The 16,312-nt window shown below is 46.8% G+C and overlaps 2 protein-coding genes across 6 annotated transcripts; both read right to left on the bottom strand.

The window, feature by feature from the left end:
• Nucleotides 1–95: 95 nt before the first annotated feature.
• kif3b (kinesin family member 3B) lies at nt 96–9,278 on the bottom strand. Of its 4 annotated transcripts, none has more exons than XR_013453457.1 (10): nt 9,005–9,278; nt 6,710–8,205; nt 6,438–6,539; nt 5,693–5,815; nt 5,208–5,326; nt 4,291–4,407; nt 3,693–3,798; nt 2,945–3,150; nt 1,733–2,276; nt 96–1,647 (listed from the first exon to the last, which is right to left on the bottom strand). XR_013453457.1 is itself a non-coding variant. In XM_040192410.2 (9 exons), the coding sequence occupies exons 2-9, from the start codon at nt 8,114–8,116 to the stop codon at nt 2,171–2,173; spliced, it is 2,286 nt and encodes a 761-aa protein (XP_040048344.2). In that variant the 5' UTR covers nt 8,117–8,205; nt 9,005–9,147; the 3' UTR covers nt 96–2,170. The 4 variants fall into 4 exon arrangements, 2 of the variants coding, with proteins under 2 accessions (XP_040048344.2, XP_040048342.2); XR_013453456.1 differs by having other exon boundaries at nt 6,710–8,234; nt 9,005–9,147; XM_040192410.2 differs by having other exon boundaries at nt 96–2,276; nt 9,005–9,147.
• Nucleotides 9,279–9,372: 94 nt separating this feature from the next.
• Nucleotides 9,373–13,932, bottom strand: pofut1 (protein O-fucosyltransferase 1). 2 transcript variants are annotated; one of them, XM_040192411.2, is made up of 7 exons: nt 13,632–13,932; nt 13,181–13,302; nt 12,429–12,611; nt 12,140–12,252; nt 11,603–11,795; nt 10,313–10,555; nt 9,373–10,192 (listed from the first exon to the last, which is right to left on the bottom strand). In XM_040192411.2, exons 1-7 carry the CDS (start codon nt 13,768–13,770, stop codon nt 9,998–10,000), a joined length of 1,188 nt encoding a protein of 395 aa, XP_040048345.2. In that variant the 5' UTR covers nt 13,771–13,932; the 3' UTR covers nt 9,373–9,997. The 2 variants fall into 2 exon arrangements, with proteins under 2 accessions (XP_040048345.2, XP_077950070.1); XM_078093944.1 differs by having other exon boundaries at nt 13,181–13,249; nt 13,632–13,870.
• Nucleotides 13,933–16,312: the final 2,380 nt, after the last annotated feature.

Consider the following 16,312-nt stretch of genomic DNA (forward strand, 5'->3'; position numbering starts at 1 on the left):
CCAGCCAGGTTTCCATGAGAATTTAGCACAAATATAATCAATTTTAGAGTATTGATTATAGTATGTCAGTGTGGAACACACACACACACCTTGTCGTCATTGAATTGTCTTTAATCATTGAAAGAAACTAAACTGCGTGCACACACACACTCATAAAAGGTTGGTCACAAAAAGTCCTTAATGTGGAGTTTTGATCCAGTGTTGCTGCTATGGGATACAGATGAACAGGTATTCAAATTCACATTTTGCTCCTCTGAGCTCTCCAGCTGGTCATGCAGCAAGCATAAGGGATGTGAGCCCTTATTCTGAGTTTACGACACTACGTGCACAGTGAACATGGAACTATTAGACCGTGGAGTGAATACATCTAAAGAAATCCTGTACTTTGCTGGATACAAAAGAGTCCATAAAAAAAGGAATCAGAACATTAAATTAACTCAAAATATAAAACTATTTCAAAGAACAAACGGATTAGAAAATTATATCTACATCTGTATATAAAAACAAAAGATCATAAATTAGATGTGTTCTTTTTTAAATTATATATCTGTAAAAGTGAGAGGATGAACAATCAAGTCAATAAACATCGCTGCATACCAGAGGTGTGCAGACACGGGTCAACAAGCACACACTTTACTTTGGAACTCTTTAGTTGGAAGTCTAACCAGTGAGGCCTGATGGCTCTCAGACACGCGCACAAATCTCGCCTTTGAGATGATATCCGTGGCCATTTCAAATGTCAGTGGGTCGTAAAGCCCTTCAGGGTCGCAGCAAGCGGACAGCGCGAGGAAGCAGAGGCAGGCCGAGCCATGGCGGTCCACACACACACATGATTGGTGGTCAAGAAGGCCGAGTCCACTTGACCGTCGGGCACAGTGCTGCAAAGAGAGCGCCTCCGATCTCTATGGCGCGCACCCAGAAAACCCTGATCTGGTGGAATGCGGTTTGCGAATGCGGTTTGCGAATGCGGCGCTGTACGAGTGCACCCCGTCCAGAATGAAGGTTTGGTAAGAAAGGCGAGAGTGAGTGTGTGCGTGCGCACATGGAATTAAAAGGAGCAGAGATTAAGGGACGCGGGTTAAGGCACCTTGGAACCCTGATGAATCCGAGGCACATTCCAGGACAGGAACTCTAGAGGCCCGGTGGGCGTGTGGGGGAAGTTGGTAGGCGCTGATCCATTAGGGAGGTCTCTGCTGTGTCCCGCCCCCTACAGTGTGTCCATAGTGGGTGGGTGTGACTGGGTGGAGGTCTCCATGTGGACGGCTCCTTTGTTTGTTTACAATCATGCGGTGTGGAACCCACAAATTTTGCATCTCAGGAGATGCGACAACTTGTATTTGCCGCGTACAGGAAGCCGGGAGGACCACAGCTGGATGGAACCACCACATCTCCTCCAACAAGACGCGTGGAAAGTGTTCCGAAGTCGCTGCATGTTTAGCTTGTTTCCCAAAATGTGGTAGGATTCCTTTAAGACACAAAACGCACACACGCACGCACAACTCCCAACACTGTCCATTGTTTTCTATACATTAAGATCATTGTGACTATGTTATACAATATCTATATAAACACACGTACATCAGTTGTGTATCTGCATCGCTTGCCGCGCCTTCAGGTTGGAAAAAGGTAGGTCTCGTTCCCACGAAACTGAAGAAAAGCACAAGGAACTACAGGTTTGGTGGAAAATGTTCCGTGTCAAGCATAATCGCACAAGAATCTGCAGGAATTTTACCTGGGGAGCTGCTCAAGGGAGGCTGTTGTTGAGGAATGGAAGTGGGGTGAGCAAGCAACACAAGGTTCTCTTCTGCTTTTCCGGACTAGAACACCAACACAAACTGACCAAACTGACTTGAAATGTGAATCATACATTTGGTCCGGTTTGTTTCAGTTGAACAACAATCGATCCTGCAGGAAAGAAGAGACCGCCGAGTGTAGTGACTCCAGCAGCACACACGTCCGTGGCGTAGAGCCCGAGGTGGAGTACGGGAAGAGCCGTGTGCAGCGATGGGAGGCTTCATGCGTGGCTCGTGATGGACTGACTCAGCCTAAACGGGCTTACAGTTAAAACCTACTAAGCAGCATTAGTGTTGGACATAAAAAGGGAGCCAAAGTCCCAAAGTGAAAAGGTGCAAGAAAGAGGTCGGGTCGGTGGTCGCAGTTGTAGAAGCCGTCACTTGGGCACCAGGCCGCGGGATTGTGGGTAGAGCGGGGATCCTGGACTTGAGGGGCTGTATGGAGAGGTGGGGGTGCTCGACTTCTTGCCGGTTCTTGGTCGACTGAGTAAGAGAGAAACGACGAACAAAGTGAGCACAGAAGGTCAAGAGCTCACCATTGAGATGTTTTATTTACTGTTCTCAGCTCTTAACCACATGCACATAACTGACCCTTTGCTAAATCTTTAATTATTTATTCTTGTATCTCCAGAATGTCAAACTGATTCAGCTGTGAAAACCCATTAAACAGATTGAGATAGAAGCTAAAGAACACAGCGTGAACGTGAACCACGTCAGCTGGTGATCCAGACAATTGGAACTGTAAACATGATGTAGCTAGCGTAGGATGGCAGTACTAATGCTAGATGATGACGACGATGATGATGCAATAATAACATACTACGCTAATGTTCCCCTTTACGTCCAAATTTCTTCCGACAAAAGTTCTTAAATCTGATCCGTTCTCTCGTAAACATTCTTCGTTTTAATAATGGCGGTATCGGGCTATGAAGGCGGAAATGTGAGACTCCGTAAAGGATGTAGTTAGCGGACCAATCGCAGCCTGGTGCGCTGCGGGAGGCTTGCGTTGCTTTCGACGCAAGCCTAGAAAAATGGCTCGACACACGCAAGGACGCAAGGAGGTGTGAAAAGCGACGCAAGGGACACGCAAGGGGGGCTTGCGTCTGCGTCGCTCTGAAAACGCAGGAGCATAAATCAGGCTTTAGCCTCACCTGGATTTTGGTTTCTTGAGGCTGCCGCCTGCAGGTGGGGCTGATCCCAAGCGGCTGTGAAAGCCAGAGGCATCCACCTGGATCTCATCCTCATCCTTAAGAGCGCTCTCCAGAGCTGCCGCCACCTTAGGGGCGATAACCGGCTCCTGGTACTCTTTGGTGGTCCGAGCGGGCAGGTCCAAGTCCAGCATCATGATGTTTTCACCCTGAGGAGGAGCACAGATGAATAAGTCAATCCTGGCACATTGGCTTTGTCAAAGATGAACTCCTATCAGGGTTGTGTGTAAATTGTGAATATCAGGGGGGCGCCCCCAGACATTGTGTAGGTGGGCAGGGTGTCATTTCAGGGGTGACGCGGACAGAGACCGCAGAGTACACAGACTACTGCCCCACCTGAACCCCCAAGTCAAACAGGACATGTAGTTCTAGATGTCAAACTAGAGATTGAGACCATAAAGCCACATTTAAAATGTTTACTAAGGGGATAAAAATCAAGAGAATTAGTGTCATTTTCTCACAGACAGCAGAGAGCAGCTTCAGCGCGAAATCACGTTATTATTGGAGAAATTGGGGGAATGTTTAACATGATCACTACAGGAATTCAGGATTCCTGTGCACTTTACAATATTCACTAAATATCCATGTAATGTTTGTTTCACCTTTACCTCCACTGCTTGGTTTTGTATCAAGACTCTTGTGTGTGTGTGAATGCATGAACATTTAGCGATGGAAAGCGTGAGCAGCTTACTTTGTATCTCATCTCAGGTCTCGTGATCATGGCCATGCGAGCATAGTGACTGAGAGGCCTCCTGCAGCCAACGGCGGACAAAGGCCTGCTCATCATCTGATGGTCACTGAGGCGGACACACAGAATGACAGTGTATACAGCTTTGTGGGAAGATTCCATCTCAATGGATCACAGTGGTTCTGCCGTTACGCAGAAACTACAATCACAACGATTACATTGCAACATATAGCATAAAATTCCCTTTTCCACTGAACACATTGGGAATCCATCATTAGGTCTACTTCTGTCAATTTAAATAACAGATGGATTGTTTGCAATACATTTTTAGAGATTCCGTTGCATATTTTAGCCGACACAAAAAAACGTACGTGCAATGTTGCCGATGGCAACAGCGACCTTTTCCACCTGCGAACGGCTGACTTAACATTACAAACATACGGCAAACACTGCAACAAATCACACCAGACTAACTACACGTATTTGATTTAAAGGCATGAAATGTTCATGCTGTTCATCCTCTTACTAAAGCTTTGAACAATTCTTCTTACCGGATGAAACATTTACCGAAATAAAGCATGTCAGGGTGATTCTGACTTACTCCTCTATGCGTGTGATGGGCTTTATTTTCCAGTATTCGTCCTCCTCATCAAAGTAAGCCCTGTTGACTATTTTGTTCTTCTCCTCCAAGGGGATGAAGTTCTCGATGATCAAATGCCTGAAAGAGGAAGAGGCGAGCAATCAGACGGTAGCAGTGATTGAATAGGCAGGAAGTCACCAATGTCAGTGTAACAAAACATATTCACAACCAGGAAACCAAAGAAAAAGTGCAATAGATGTGTGTGCAGAATGACTGACATCATAAAACTAAGGCATAGTCCATCCATAGGACAATAGTTCACACATCTAATACACACTACGCCAGTAGAATCAGCTGTAGACGTGCAGTTGTGAAGAGAGCACATGGAGACGAATATAAAAGGAGCTTTAGCTCCTCGTTTCAAAGGGCTGCCGACATCAAAGTGAAGCGGCGCATCGTTCCTAAAAAGAGCCACACTTCGACTGCTCCTGTGCTGGTCCTCCTGCCGGTTCCATCAGACTGGGCGCATTCTACCTGCCGTCTACTCCAAGTAGTACACTTCTTGTTAAGGCCAGCCCACATGGCCTCAAAATAAAGTCAGATTAATTTCACATCCCAATTAGTTATATATCCTAAAATTCTGTTCTTTATTATCTTTAAGAGACATGGGCATTGTTACTTTTACTTCACTTATTGTTTGAATGAAACAATATTCCCCTCATCACACAGGTAGTGGTGTAACAGACCACAGTGAATCCGTGATCCATCCGGATCGGCGGGTGCGTAGACTGCTGACAATTGCAAACATTCCATCTGTGTTTAAACTGCCAGGAGGAGAGCTAGCCGACGTTAGCAGCACGGATGATGGTTCCCCTCAACATGCTGCGTCCTCGGCTCACGGGGGTCAGAACACGGAGGGTCTCCTGCAGGCTCCCTACTTGAGTTTGAGGTCCCTGGTGAGCTCGTTCTGGGTCTGTTCCAGCTCCTGGCGCTCGTTGATGTGAGCCTCCTGGATGTCGTGGATTTCTGCCTTCACCGCCTGCAGCTTGGCAAACAGCTGGAGGAGGAGAGTATTCCCTTACTCAGAGGACTTTTTACAATACCACGCCTTGGAATTCGCCTTAAACATTTGGCAGATATTATGAGCATTAAATTATTCAAATAGAAAAAAAACAAAGCAAAAAGTGTATGTTGCCTGATATCACCGTATGGAAATAGTACCTGACCCAATTACTTGCAGATATATAGAACTACTGAACATGCAGGCAACATGCTTTTCAAAATAAAACTCACCCAGTCTGTAATAAAGCCTTCACAAACAATCATGTACATATTTATGCTAGCTGGGTATTTTATGTGCTCAGGACATATTAACTAGGCTGTGATGTGTCTTATAGACGAGTGGAGAGTTAGAGAGAGTTACCTTCTTCAGCTTCTTGGTTTTGATGTCGACCTCTTGGTGCAGAGAGCTGTAGGTCTCCTTCAGCTCCAGAGTCTCTTCGTCGCGGTTTTCCATCTGCTGCTGCATCTCCCGCTCCCGCCGTTTCTGGAAACACAAAAATGCGCATGTTCCAAATCAGCGGCCAGTTACACGGGCCTCCTTGTAGGACTCTGGCTGGTGGCACCTAACAAAAAAGAGACAATAAAAAAAAGGAGCGGAAAATCTGCAAATGCGTTTCGTGGGACACAACTTAAAGATCCAAATAGTCCACGGTCTCGGCCGGGACTCAAGTCCCTGCTCTGGCCGTTATTATAGAACAGTGAAAGTCAGACAACGGATATCTGCTCCTGGCGATGGACGACTTGGTGCTGTGGGAAGCTTTCTGCCACTCCTACTTCAATCAAGTCTTCTATCAAAGGACATGTCTCTGTGGGGACTGGCTGATGGTCTACACGCTTGTAGCCACTGATGATGATGATGAGTGTCTTGCCAGTTGATCTTGGACGTGGGCTTTATTCTCTGAACGTGGATTACCAAGTTAGCTTAATTTCATTGCTGTAGAAGAACACAGTCTAGATTCGTCAATTCTGAGACGGATTCTACTGTAATCCACACCTGCTGTTGTGAAACCTGAATAGGCACCCCACTAACATTCAGCTCGATCCCAGACACCCCTCTTGTTGCCTGCTATGTGACAAACATATCTTTATTCAGATGTTCAGGGTACCTGCTCAGCGATTTCCTGCCTCCTCAGCTCCAGCATCTTCTGTTGCTCGTTGGTGTGATCCACGATGTTCTTCCCCCCTACCAGGAGCTTACTCTCCATCGCCTGGATTCACAAGAAATAACACATTGGGGAGAAACGCGTTTGTGACTGCTTGTGTGTGTGTGTGTGTGTGGAGTCCGATGGGCTTTGAGCCTGTACCTTTTGATCTCATAATCAAAAATCCCTCCGATGCATACTGGACGAAAAGAAACTGTCTGCTTAAATTGGCTTACCTTCACTTTGGCTGAAAGCATCTCTCCGGCTTCCCGCTCCTTCTTCAAATCTTCCATCTTCTTCTCTTTTTCCTTAAGCAGCAGAACTTTCCCCTCAGCCACCAGACTGTGATCCTCCATGATGGCCTTCCTTTCCCTCTCCAGTTTCTCCTGCTGCTCCCGCCAGTAATCCGCTTTGTCGTCTTCGTCCTCGTCCTCCTCCTCCTCGTCCTCCATTTCTCCGTTCTCCTGGTCCTCCCCGTCGCTCCCGTCCCTCCTCCTCCCCCTCCTCTTTTTCTTCCTCCCCGAGCGCTTTTGCAGCTGCTCCTTAAGCCTGGCGATTTCCTCCTGGAACTCCCTCAGCAGGGCGTCCTTGGGGTCCTCATTGATGTGCGGTTTGTTCTTGATGTTCTTCGCCCTGTTGGAATAGCGCAGCGTCGTCAACGTCTCCTCCACGTTGTAGGACGCCGGGCCGATGTTGGCGACCATGACGGTGCGGGCGTTGCCCCCCAGGGAGTCTTGCAGCAGACGGGTGAGTTTTGAATCTCGGTAGGGGATGTGGCTGCTCCTGCCGTCCACCAGAGACGATATGACGTTCCCCAGCGCTGACAGGGACAGATTGATCTTGGTGGCTTCTTTAAGCCTCTCCCCCTGAGCACCGGTCTTGGTCTGCCGTTCGCTCCCGGCCAAATCGACCAGGTTCAGTTTGCCAACTCTGATGTGGTTCTCCCCGTCGTCATCCAGCTCGCTGCACTCCACGGTGATGACAAAGATGGCGTGCGAACGGGAGCTGTGCTCGTTCATGTTCGTGGCACCCACCGAGCGGTTCTGGTTGCCCACGTTCATGACACGTTCAATCTCCCGTACGCTCTTGGTGACAAATGACGAGAGGTCCTTAACGTACACGCCGGTGTCGGGCCGCTCTCTGAGCTCCAGGCGACGCGTCTGGTCTTTGGAGAGCAGATCTTTGATCTCCTCTTGGTAAATTTCGAGATACGATGCTCTCACCAGGTACTGTTGATTCTGGGAGCGGGAAATGTGAGTGAAGACGTGCTCAAAGGAGTTTGGAATCACCCCTCTCCTCTCTATATCGTCTCTCACCCCCTCCATAGTGTATGTTTTCCCTGTACCGGTCTGCCCATAGGCAAAGATAGTCCCGTTGAAACCGAGAAGTACAGAATCCACCAGGGGCCTGAAGGTTTCATCGTATAAATCTATTTGTTTGGAGTTCCAGTCGTAGACTGAATCAAACGTGAAGACTTTCGGGTGTTCGCTGGCCGAGGCCTCCCTGGGGTTCCTGACCACGATTTGGCCCAACTTGACATCGACGCCAACCACGCTTTGAAAGTTGGCGGCCAGCTCTCTTTCATTCATGGGCCGACAACGGACCACCACCTTGACCGACTCGGAGCTCTTGCTCTTAGACATGTTGCGTAGCGTCTATCGACCCCGGCGGCTTGGCCCTCAGGACTGCAGCTTCACGACCAGTTCACCAACACAGGGGCCCACATCAGACTCTGTTGGAGAAGACACGTTCAATGACAACCTGCAAAGGAAATGATCATGATGACTCAACAACGGGAGGGCCAACGTCTCTCACACATGTGTACATACACAGACTGTGGGGATTACATAGCTAGCGGGTTGTGACCGACACCGGTACATCAGTTCCATACTCCCTGGTACAACGTACTAGACGAGCATTGGATTTTTCCAAATGTAAAAACAACAAGCAGTGACGTGGCTGTGTGATAATTATGTTAAAACGAGTGAACAAACAATTCGGAACGTTACGTGCCGTCAATGAGACGCAGAACATGAGGAAACCGTTACACACTGTTCGGAGTTAGCCGACATTACCGTCACTGTTGAGCTAGCGTTAGCTACCGTTAGCTAACATAAATGAAGGCTGGTAACGGGCAAATATCATCTATCTTCACTTCGGCAGTCGACGTTGGATTTCTAGGCATTTGGGCAACTGCCGCCATTAATGTCATGTTGATAACCCATTGTGTTATCGGGGCTCAGTTCATGATAGCATTTTACAAAGTAGAGGCTCAGCTAACCGTTAGCCACTAAAATGCAGCCCATAACGAGCCCACAAGACCGGCCTAGCAACGGCAAACACTACGCTAGGTGACCTGAGCTACGAGGCTGATAGCCTCGCTCTACCTGGCTAACACTAGCAGCGAGGGCAATAAATCAATGAAACATAGCGCAGTAAAGAAAGAGAAAAAACACGCGGATTGTGGACGCATTAAGTCCAAGCAATATAAGCACAACAGTCCACCCGAAATACTAAATCGTCGTTTTTACCTGTGGCGAACGTTAGCTAATCCAGGACTCCCAGTCCCTGCTCATCCCGACAGCGGTCCCGGTTACAGAGTTGCCAGACTCCGCACTACATCCCTCCTCTCAGAGTGCGTGTGAATACAGATTAGCGCTTACAAATGGCGAGATCGGAGTGTACGTACATATTTCGCTTATGCAGTTCATTCTGTCACTGGGAAAAACTGAATGAATAACGAGGTGGGGAAAACTAATACATCCATTGTGAACAACACACATGTAAGGTATCCTGCGCATATCTGGCAACCAAGTCTCTCCGACAGAGCTTAGTGCATCAGCTGATTCAACTGTACTCACAAATAAGCTTCCAGTCAGGGAGTGAGACAGGCTGCTGGTTATTTTAAATCAGTCTGCATCACTTTATTGTGAAAAAATATATAGAAACCATTCAACTTCAAATTGAGTGCATTCACTGCTTTAACAAAGATAAACCGTTATCTTTCCCCATCTGCATTTAATCAGCCTGTGTAAATCAACTATTTCTATCTTACCAAAACATTTGGTAGAAATTTCTACACATTTTCATTAGTGTTTTGGTCCTGATGATTTAAGAGGTGGAGAGAGGGTCTCCTTTTTCCTCCCTATAATTAGTGTGTGGAGGAGGATCAGTTTACTGAGCTCTCCTTGGAATGGAGGGCAGAGAGAAAAACAGAGCAACCTGGGAAAGGCAAGTAGGGCTGGAAAGGTGGGGGAGAATATGATTGCTACCACCGCAGTTCTTTTCCCGGGTTCAGTATAGGGGACACGAACAGGTTAAAGTCAAGGCTTAAAAACACAAACTGGATTTCGAAGGCGGGAACAGACAAAAATAAATTCACCAGGTCACAGCATTGATCATACTTCCTCACAGCCTAAAACCCATTCAAAGGACGGGCCTTCACGGACCATATAAATCCTCTCTGCCTTCCACTCGCTCCCCCCCGGCCCTCTGGCGCTAGCGTCCGCACGTCACCCTCGTGCTCACAGTTCTTCTTTGGGATTCGATACCCCGGGCTTGTCCATGCCAAAGAAAGAGGACGGGAGGCCGCGAACGTCCCGTTCTCTCTTCACGAAGGCGGAGAAGGAGGACACACAGTTTCCGATGAAGTGGTCGGCCCTGCCTAGGATGTACAGGTCCATTTGGGCCGAGTCCGGCTTAAGGCTCACCACTTTCACCTGAACAGCCAGGAGGAAATAAACAGGTGAACAATCAGGCAGGGAAAATGGGGGAGAATGTAGAGCAGAAGTTTCTCATAAAACACTCGGGTTTGCGGCACAGAGACTTCGCAAACTGACCTTGCCCTTGAGGAGCTTTTCAATTTCCACACTGTGGGATTCGGAGTCTGTGGCGATGTAGACGGAGCGGGCCGAGGTCCTCTTCGCCCACAGCTTGACCGCCCTGCGGATCTCCCCCAGTTCGGGGAGGCACATGCTCATGGTCAGGGGCAAGGCCTTCTGGCGGTTGTAGCCGACGCACTGCGGAGAGGCCATGAAGTGAGGCCCTGCGTCGCCGTTCTTCAGCATTTTGCAGGCATTTTGCTGTACGGGTGGAATGACAAGGAGGTTACTTGGATGCAATGAGAGAATTAAAAACGGAGAAAGTTTCTCAGACCCGTGAAAACTTTCAAAAGCTACATGTGTCTAAATTAATAAGAAAAGTGTTTGTTACTTCTCACCATGTCACTAAAATGTATCTTAAAAGCGTACTAATTTCCGGCTGTTTGAATAACCAAAAAAACATTTATTCACAAACATGGACAGTGAGCGCAAGGTTTCCCGCCGTAAATGGCACTGAAGCCCAGCGCCTTTGGTGAGAACTGAGGCCTAAAGCAGATCATCATCTCTCTTCTTCTCCGTTACCAGGATGGAGACTAGAAGCCAAGCAGAGGCCTGTGTGTCTGAGTTTAAGCGTCTCCACCAGGGACAGACACACAGCTGTTACACGCCTAGCGACTGAGCTGTGGGACTCTGATCACTGGCGTGTTCAGCTTCTCTCGGCCTATAGGCAGCAACTACAAAAAGGCCACTGGTGAAGACGGAGGGGATGAGCAAATGAAGAAGCTGGTGTCACAGGCTGCCTCTAACCACCCTGACTTCCCGACCGAAACAACAAACCGTGGTTTACAGCTTCACTCAGGAGGCCTGTAGGTGAGGGGGACAGAATCCTTTTCACTAGGCCACAAAAACCGTTGGCTTGTTATTATTATTATTCATATGTGTGGACATGACGTATCAGAGCCAACCGAGTACTACAATGAACTCTACCATGGCCAACAAACCCAATATAAAGACAAGCACCCTGTATTTTATTTGTATACTCTCACATACAAAGTGCTATATAATAATGCCCATAACATGCACTCATCTGACACAGAAAACCGTTCCCAACAAATGTCTTATCTCCTGCGGAATGAGTGACGATTACAAACTACAGCGAGCAGCTGTTTGAAGAAACTACCTCCCCACAGATTAAAACAACGATTAATTGTGTGTGTGCGTGCGTGGGAGGATACGAGATAGAGGATAGAGAAGACGACCGCTGGCGTATCCCGAACCCGAGCTCACAAGCGCTGAAGCACGTCTTACCCAGTCGACGCCAATCCTCAGGTGAATGCCGACGTACGGCCTGGTCAGCAGGGAGGCCACGTGCTTCTCCCCCTCCTCCATCATCTTGTTGGACCACACCACAAAGCGCTGCAGGCTCACATGCTCCTCTGACACTGGGAACTGGGCGGGGGCACCGGGCAGCGCCAGGACAGGGTGCTGCGAGGGGGGGAACCTGGTTGGACGGGGGAGGGGATGGTGTGCATGTTTTGTGAGGTGGTTGTATGAGGTACTTCTCCCTACTCTTACTGCAGTAGATGGAGTTTGGACACTACATCCAAAGCGCCTATGCATATTCTGATTACTTGAATAGGCCATCTACTGTAGTATTACACTAGGCACAGAGGAATACGTCATACAACCCAGCGACAAACAACGCAAACTATCCCTTTACTTCAAAAGGCCCTGCGTGTCATAAAAAAAAGAAGAAAGCTCAGTCCTTAGGTGTGAGGCCAGCTACGCTCCTCATGACGAAAACATCTGTCCTCATTTTGAAATGCTGCTCCAACAGGCACTCACCTCTTCATCCACTGAGGTTGGTGGTGGGCACTGAAGGAGATACCAGCGAACAAGACTGACGCATCAAAGTCCACGCCGACATGGTCCCAAAACGGACCAAACGGATTCCCATCCTGAAAGGCAATCAGAACCCCCCCCCCCACCTGCATATCAGAACTGCGTTTCCTCCTCAAGCTGGTCACCACTAACAAGGCTTTCAAAGAAATAAGATCTCATCTCATCTTTCTGACGAGAAAGGGAAAAGGTGCATTCAGATATAATCTGTGATTCAGATTTACCATCTACTCACCTTCATGGGGCAGGATTTCTTGTCGGAACTGCGCTGCGCAGCAGTCTCAAAGCAGTAGGCTGTCCTCTGACTTGGGGGCCAGTGTTTGGACGCCAGTTTCTCCATGAAGTCCTCCAGACTGACTACGCGGTGGTAGGCTGATAACGCCTCCAGCTGGAAGAACTCACTGTAGGGAACGTGCACCTGAAACAATGGAGAAGAAAAGCACGGTCCAGAGAGGGTTCAAAGAGCAGGGCTGGGGATATTCAAAACTGTTGTTGTGAACATATCATGATAAGATTAGAGGCAATGTGTTATTCCGTCTCTTAATACTAGCCATCTTTTCTGACCTCTCTGTAAACATGCAGGTGTATTTCTGGGGGACCTTTTCTTATTTTTGGTTCTAGTGAGTGTTTCCAGCAGCAGGGCGGTGTAAGTGGGTCTGACTTGAATTGTCTCAATGTTTTTCTTTGTCATTCAAAACCTCGGAAACCTCCATTTTCACATGATATAGAACAGTTTACTGTATCAATTCTCAATATACTTTTCTTTCTGTACATTGCAGCTGTACATTAGACACCATTCTTGCTCGATTTGAATTTCACATTTTAAATTTGAGTTATAAGAATTTTCTTATACTATTCACTTCACACCCAGCTTTTAAAAACGATTTATAGGACTCTGCTGCTGTAACATCATCGGGACTTGAAGAAATAACCTATCGATCTACTCAGTCGTCACGTTGTGGAGCAGCAATGGGTGACAGTACTCACATTGGTGTAAGGGGGCGCGTGGTGGCGATACACGATCCACGGAGGGACCGCCAGCGTTCGGTTCAGCATCTTTGCAAAGGCGAGAGATCCCAGGAAGTGATCTGCCTGGTTTCCGAAGCGACCTGAACAATAACAGCGGGACACTCTATGCTCTCGGTGTACTCCTTACTCACAAGAAAACCGAGACAGTACCTGGAGGGCAGGTGGGGACCTCCCGGTCACACCGCGCGCTAGAAACAGCTGTTTACATGTCAGTTAGCTGCTAAGTAGCTAACGCACTGCTCTGCACTGTTCAAGCTTTTCCAAAGTTTCTACTTATGTTTCTCTCTATTAAACTCCAAACCGTGCAGCGTAGCTCGGGGGTTTCATATTTACGTTTACATAAGTAACGTTAGCGATAACAAAACCGTCTGAATGAGAGGCGTTGGGGACGGGATAGCTTGGCTCTTACCCATGCACGGGCAGTACAGCACGTAGCCGCTCGGATCCCACGTCAGCTCCCCGCCGAAAGTCCGCCATGGTTGGAGTAGAAGGGCCAAAAGTAAACTGGTTAGTTTGAGGGCATGAAGTGCTTGTTGCTTAACCGCCATTGTGGTTCATTTTAGATCCCAGAATGCACCGGTGTAAAGTCCGCTTCGTTGGTTCTAACGAGGAGGGTGAAACGCGCGTCGAACACCGCTACCTCCGCCCGGTGGACCGGAGGTTTTAGGAGCGTAGTGGACTCTTCATTAGGCAGAAGGAACATATTGACGCCATGACAGGGAATTAGCACAATAAAAGAAAGGATTTAATTAAACAACCTTGAGATAACATTTTATTGAAAAAAGGAAAAACAACTTTTTTATAAGAGAACGATCGGGTAGAAGATTGACAGTACATAGATGTTAGCTTTTTATTTGTCAAATAATCAGTAGCAATAACAAAATAAAACAATTCTTTTACATAAGACATTTTAACATTTTTTTTCAAACCACTCAGGTCGGCTAATAAATCTTTTTTTCATTTTTAGTATTTCTGTCATCAAGTATTTCTGTCATCTGGACATCCGGTCCCCCACTGACTGACTATAACATTCCACCGGTCACTCACCTTCACACTGCACATGTCACTTTAACTGTAATTTATCACTTTGTCGTCACTCGTCACTTTGTTACTTGTTCGTTAGTGCACTTTATGCTTAACATTCTCTTTAACTTTTTTAATATTTAATTTTTTTTACTTTATTCCCTTGTTTTATACTAACCCATAGCCTTAGTCTACAAACCCTTGCATTAGCATCTCATTTTACTTTATTTTATTACTTGTGCACTGCTTTTCTTGTCTATTGTCGCACTGTCCACTGTCGCGCACCAACCGCCAAGACAAATTCCTTGTATGTTTGGCATGTTTTGGTAATAAATGTTTCCTGATTCCTGATTCCTGGACCCTTTTTGCGGTTAATAAACATGAATGAAGTATGCCAATTTGGTACAGCAAAATACCTTCATTTAGTGGAGAGACCTTTTTAAAACATCACATGGTTTTGTATACTCTTGTGTGAATGAAAACTACTGAGTATTTCTTCAGATATTGCTTTCTTTTAAAAATCGGAGTCAGTTGTACTGGTTATTATTTATTTGGACGACATATTTGTGTACTACGATATCTTAATATACAACTTTGTCGCAATTAGATTCCATTGGTAGACAATTGATTATCATATAGAATTGTCAACGGGCTCCTGATACAGACCTTCCTGCTTGCCCTCAGGATTCCCCATCTGGAAACCCAACAGAGCCAATCATCATGTCCGATGATAAAAGGAGCAATCCTCCTCATTAGAAGCTCATACATGTGTGATCAACTTGCACAAATCCAGCGAGTAAAACGTGGCCGGGGTGCGGCCTCCAACTCTCTGCCAGCCTGCCTCGTTTGTCTGAAGGGAGCCATAATTGCTTAAACGTGTCACATTAAAGAGATCATTTATCTGGGCGTTGTGGTCGCTCCAATCTGCAGGCAATTTGTTGTCCATTGTCAGCCCGAGAACCGAGGGCGTGTCAGCCAATGGTGGTGGTAGAATGTTACCCTCTAAGAAATAACACCACACATCCGTTTTATCAGTTCAAACCATAACTCGTGACTTTTGTGTCGCTAGGTCTTCACATGAGCTTTTGGAGACCACTCGGGCCCTGTTGGCTTTGAACAGTTCCCTAAACCCCCTCCACATCCTCCTGTTCAGCCAACCCCATCGGACCTGTTCCTCCTCTTTGTGCTCCATCACTTTTCTTTTCTCTGCGATGCTTGACAGCTGGCCGCTCTCTTCTCTCTCTCTCTCTCTCTCTCTCTCTTCCTGTGTCACTCCTCCCCCACCCGTGAACGCACACTGTTACTCGTTGTTGGAGATGACAGCGATTAGAACAATGCAGAAGGAGCCACAACTCACAACGTGGAGTTATACGGGGAGAAGACCGGGGAGGGTTTAATCATTACATTACATTACATTACATGTCATTTAGCTGACGCTTTTATCCAAAGCGACGTACAATAAGTGCATTCAACCATAGGGTACAAACTCAGGAGAACAAGAAACAAGAAAGTGCAATTTCCTCAAATAAGCCAATTTACAATTTGCTATCAGCTGAACAAATGACAAAGTGCACACCTTACTTTAGTGAATTCTCTCTCATTATTGGATATTTGTGTTCAAATGCTAGTAAATCACTTATTTTACAAGATAAAGTTATGCATTTAGTTTTTTACGGGACATCTCTGACTCACAGTTCTGTGGTTTAACAAACTCATTTCCTTTTTCCGATCCATAAGTTCCTCACACACATAACATTTTACATTATGAAGCTGCAGATGCCCGTTCCACTTTCTGCCTCTGTGGCCTTTCAGGAGAGGGAAAGAAGGTTGTCAACCTCCAACAACCCACCTCCGGTTTTTACTGACAACATGGCTTTCAGTTGCTGTGATTTGCCAGAGACCAAACTTATCTAATGTTGAACCGCCGTTTTGTCCACTGTCTATAAAACAACATATGACCTTTTTTGCCCTAAAGTTAATACATATTCAGTATGACATGAAAAGGAAAAAATGTATAGTATAGTGCTTCCGGCTGTGAAAGTTGTATTAAGATGAATGACAAAAAAT

This window comes from Gasterosteus aculeatus, chromosome 2, assembly GCF_964276395.1.
Source record: "Gasterosteus aculeatus chromosome 2, fGasAcu3.hap1.1, whole genome shotgun sequence".
NCBI lineage: Eukaryota > Metazoa > Chordata > Actinopteri > Perciformes > Gasterosteidae > Gasterosteus > Gasterosteus aculeatus.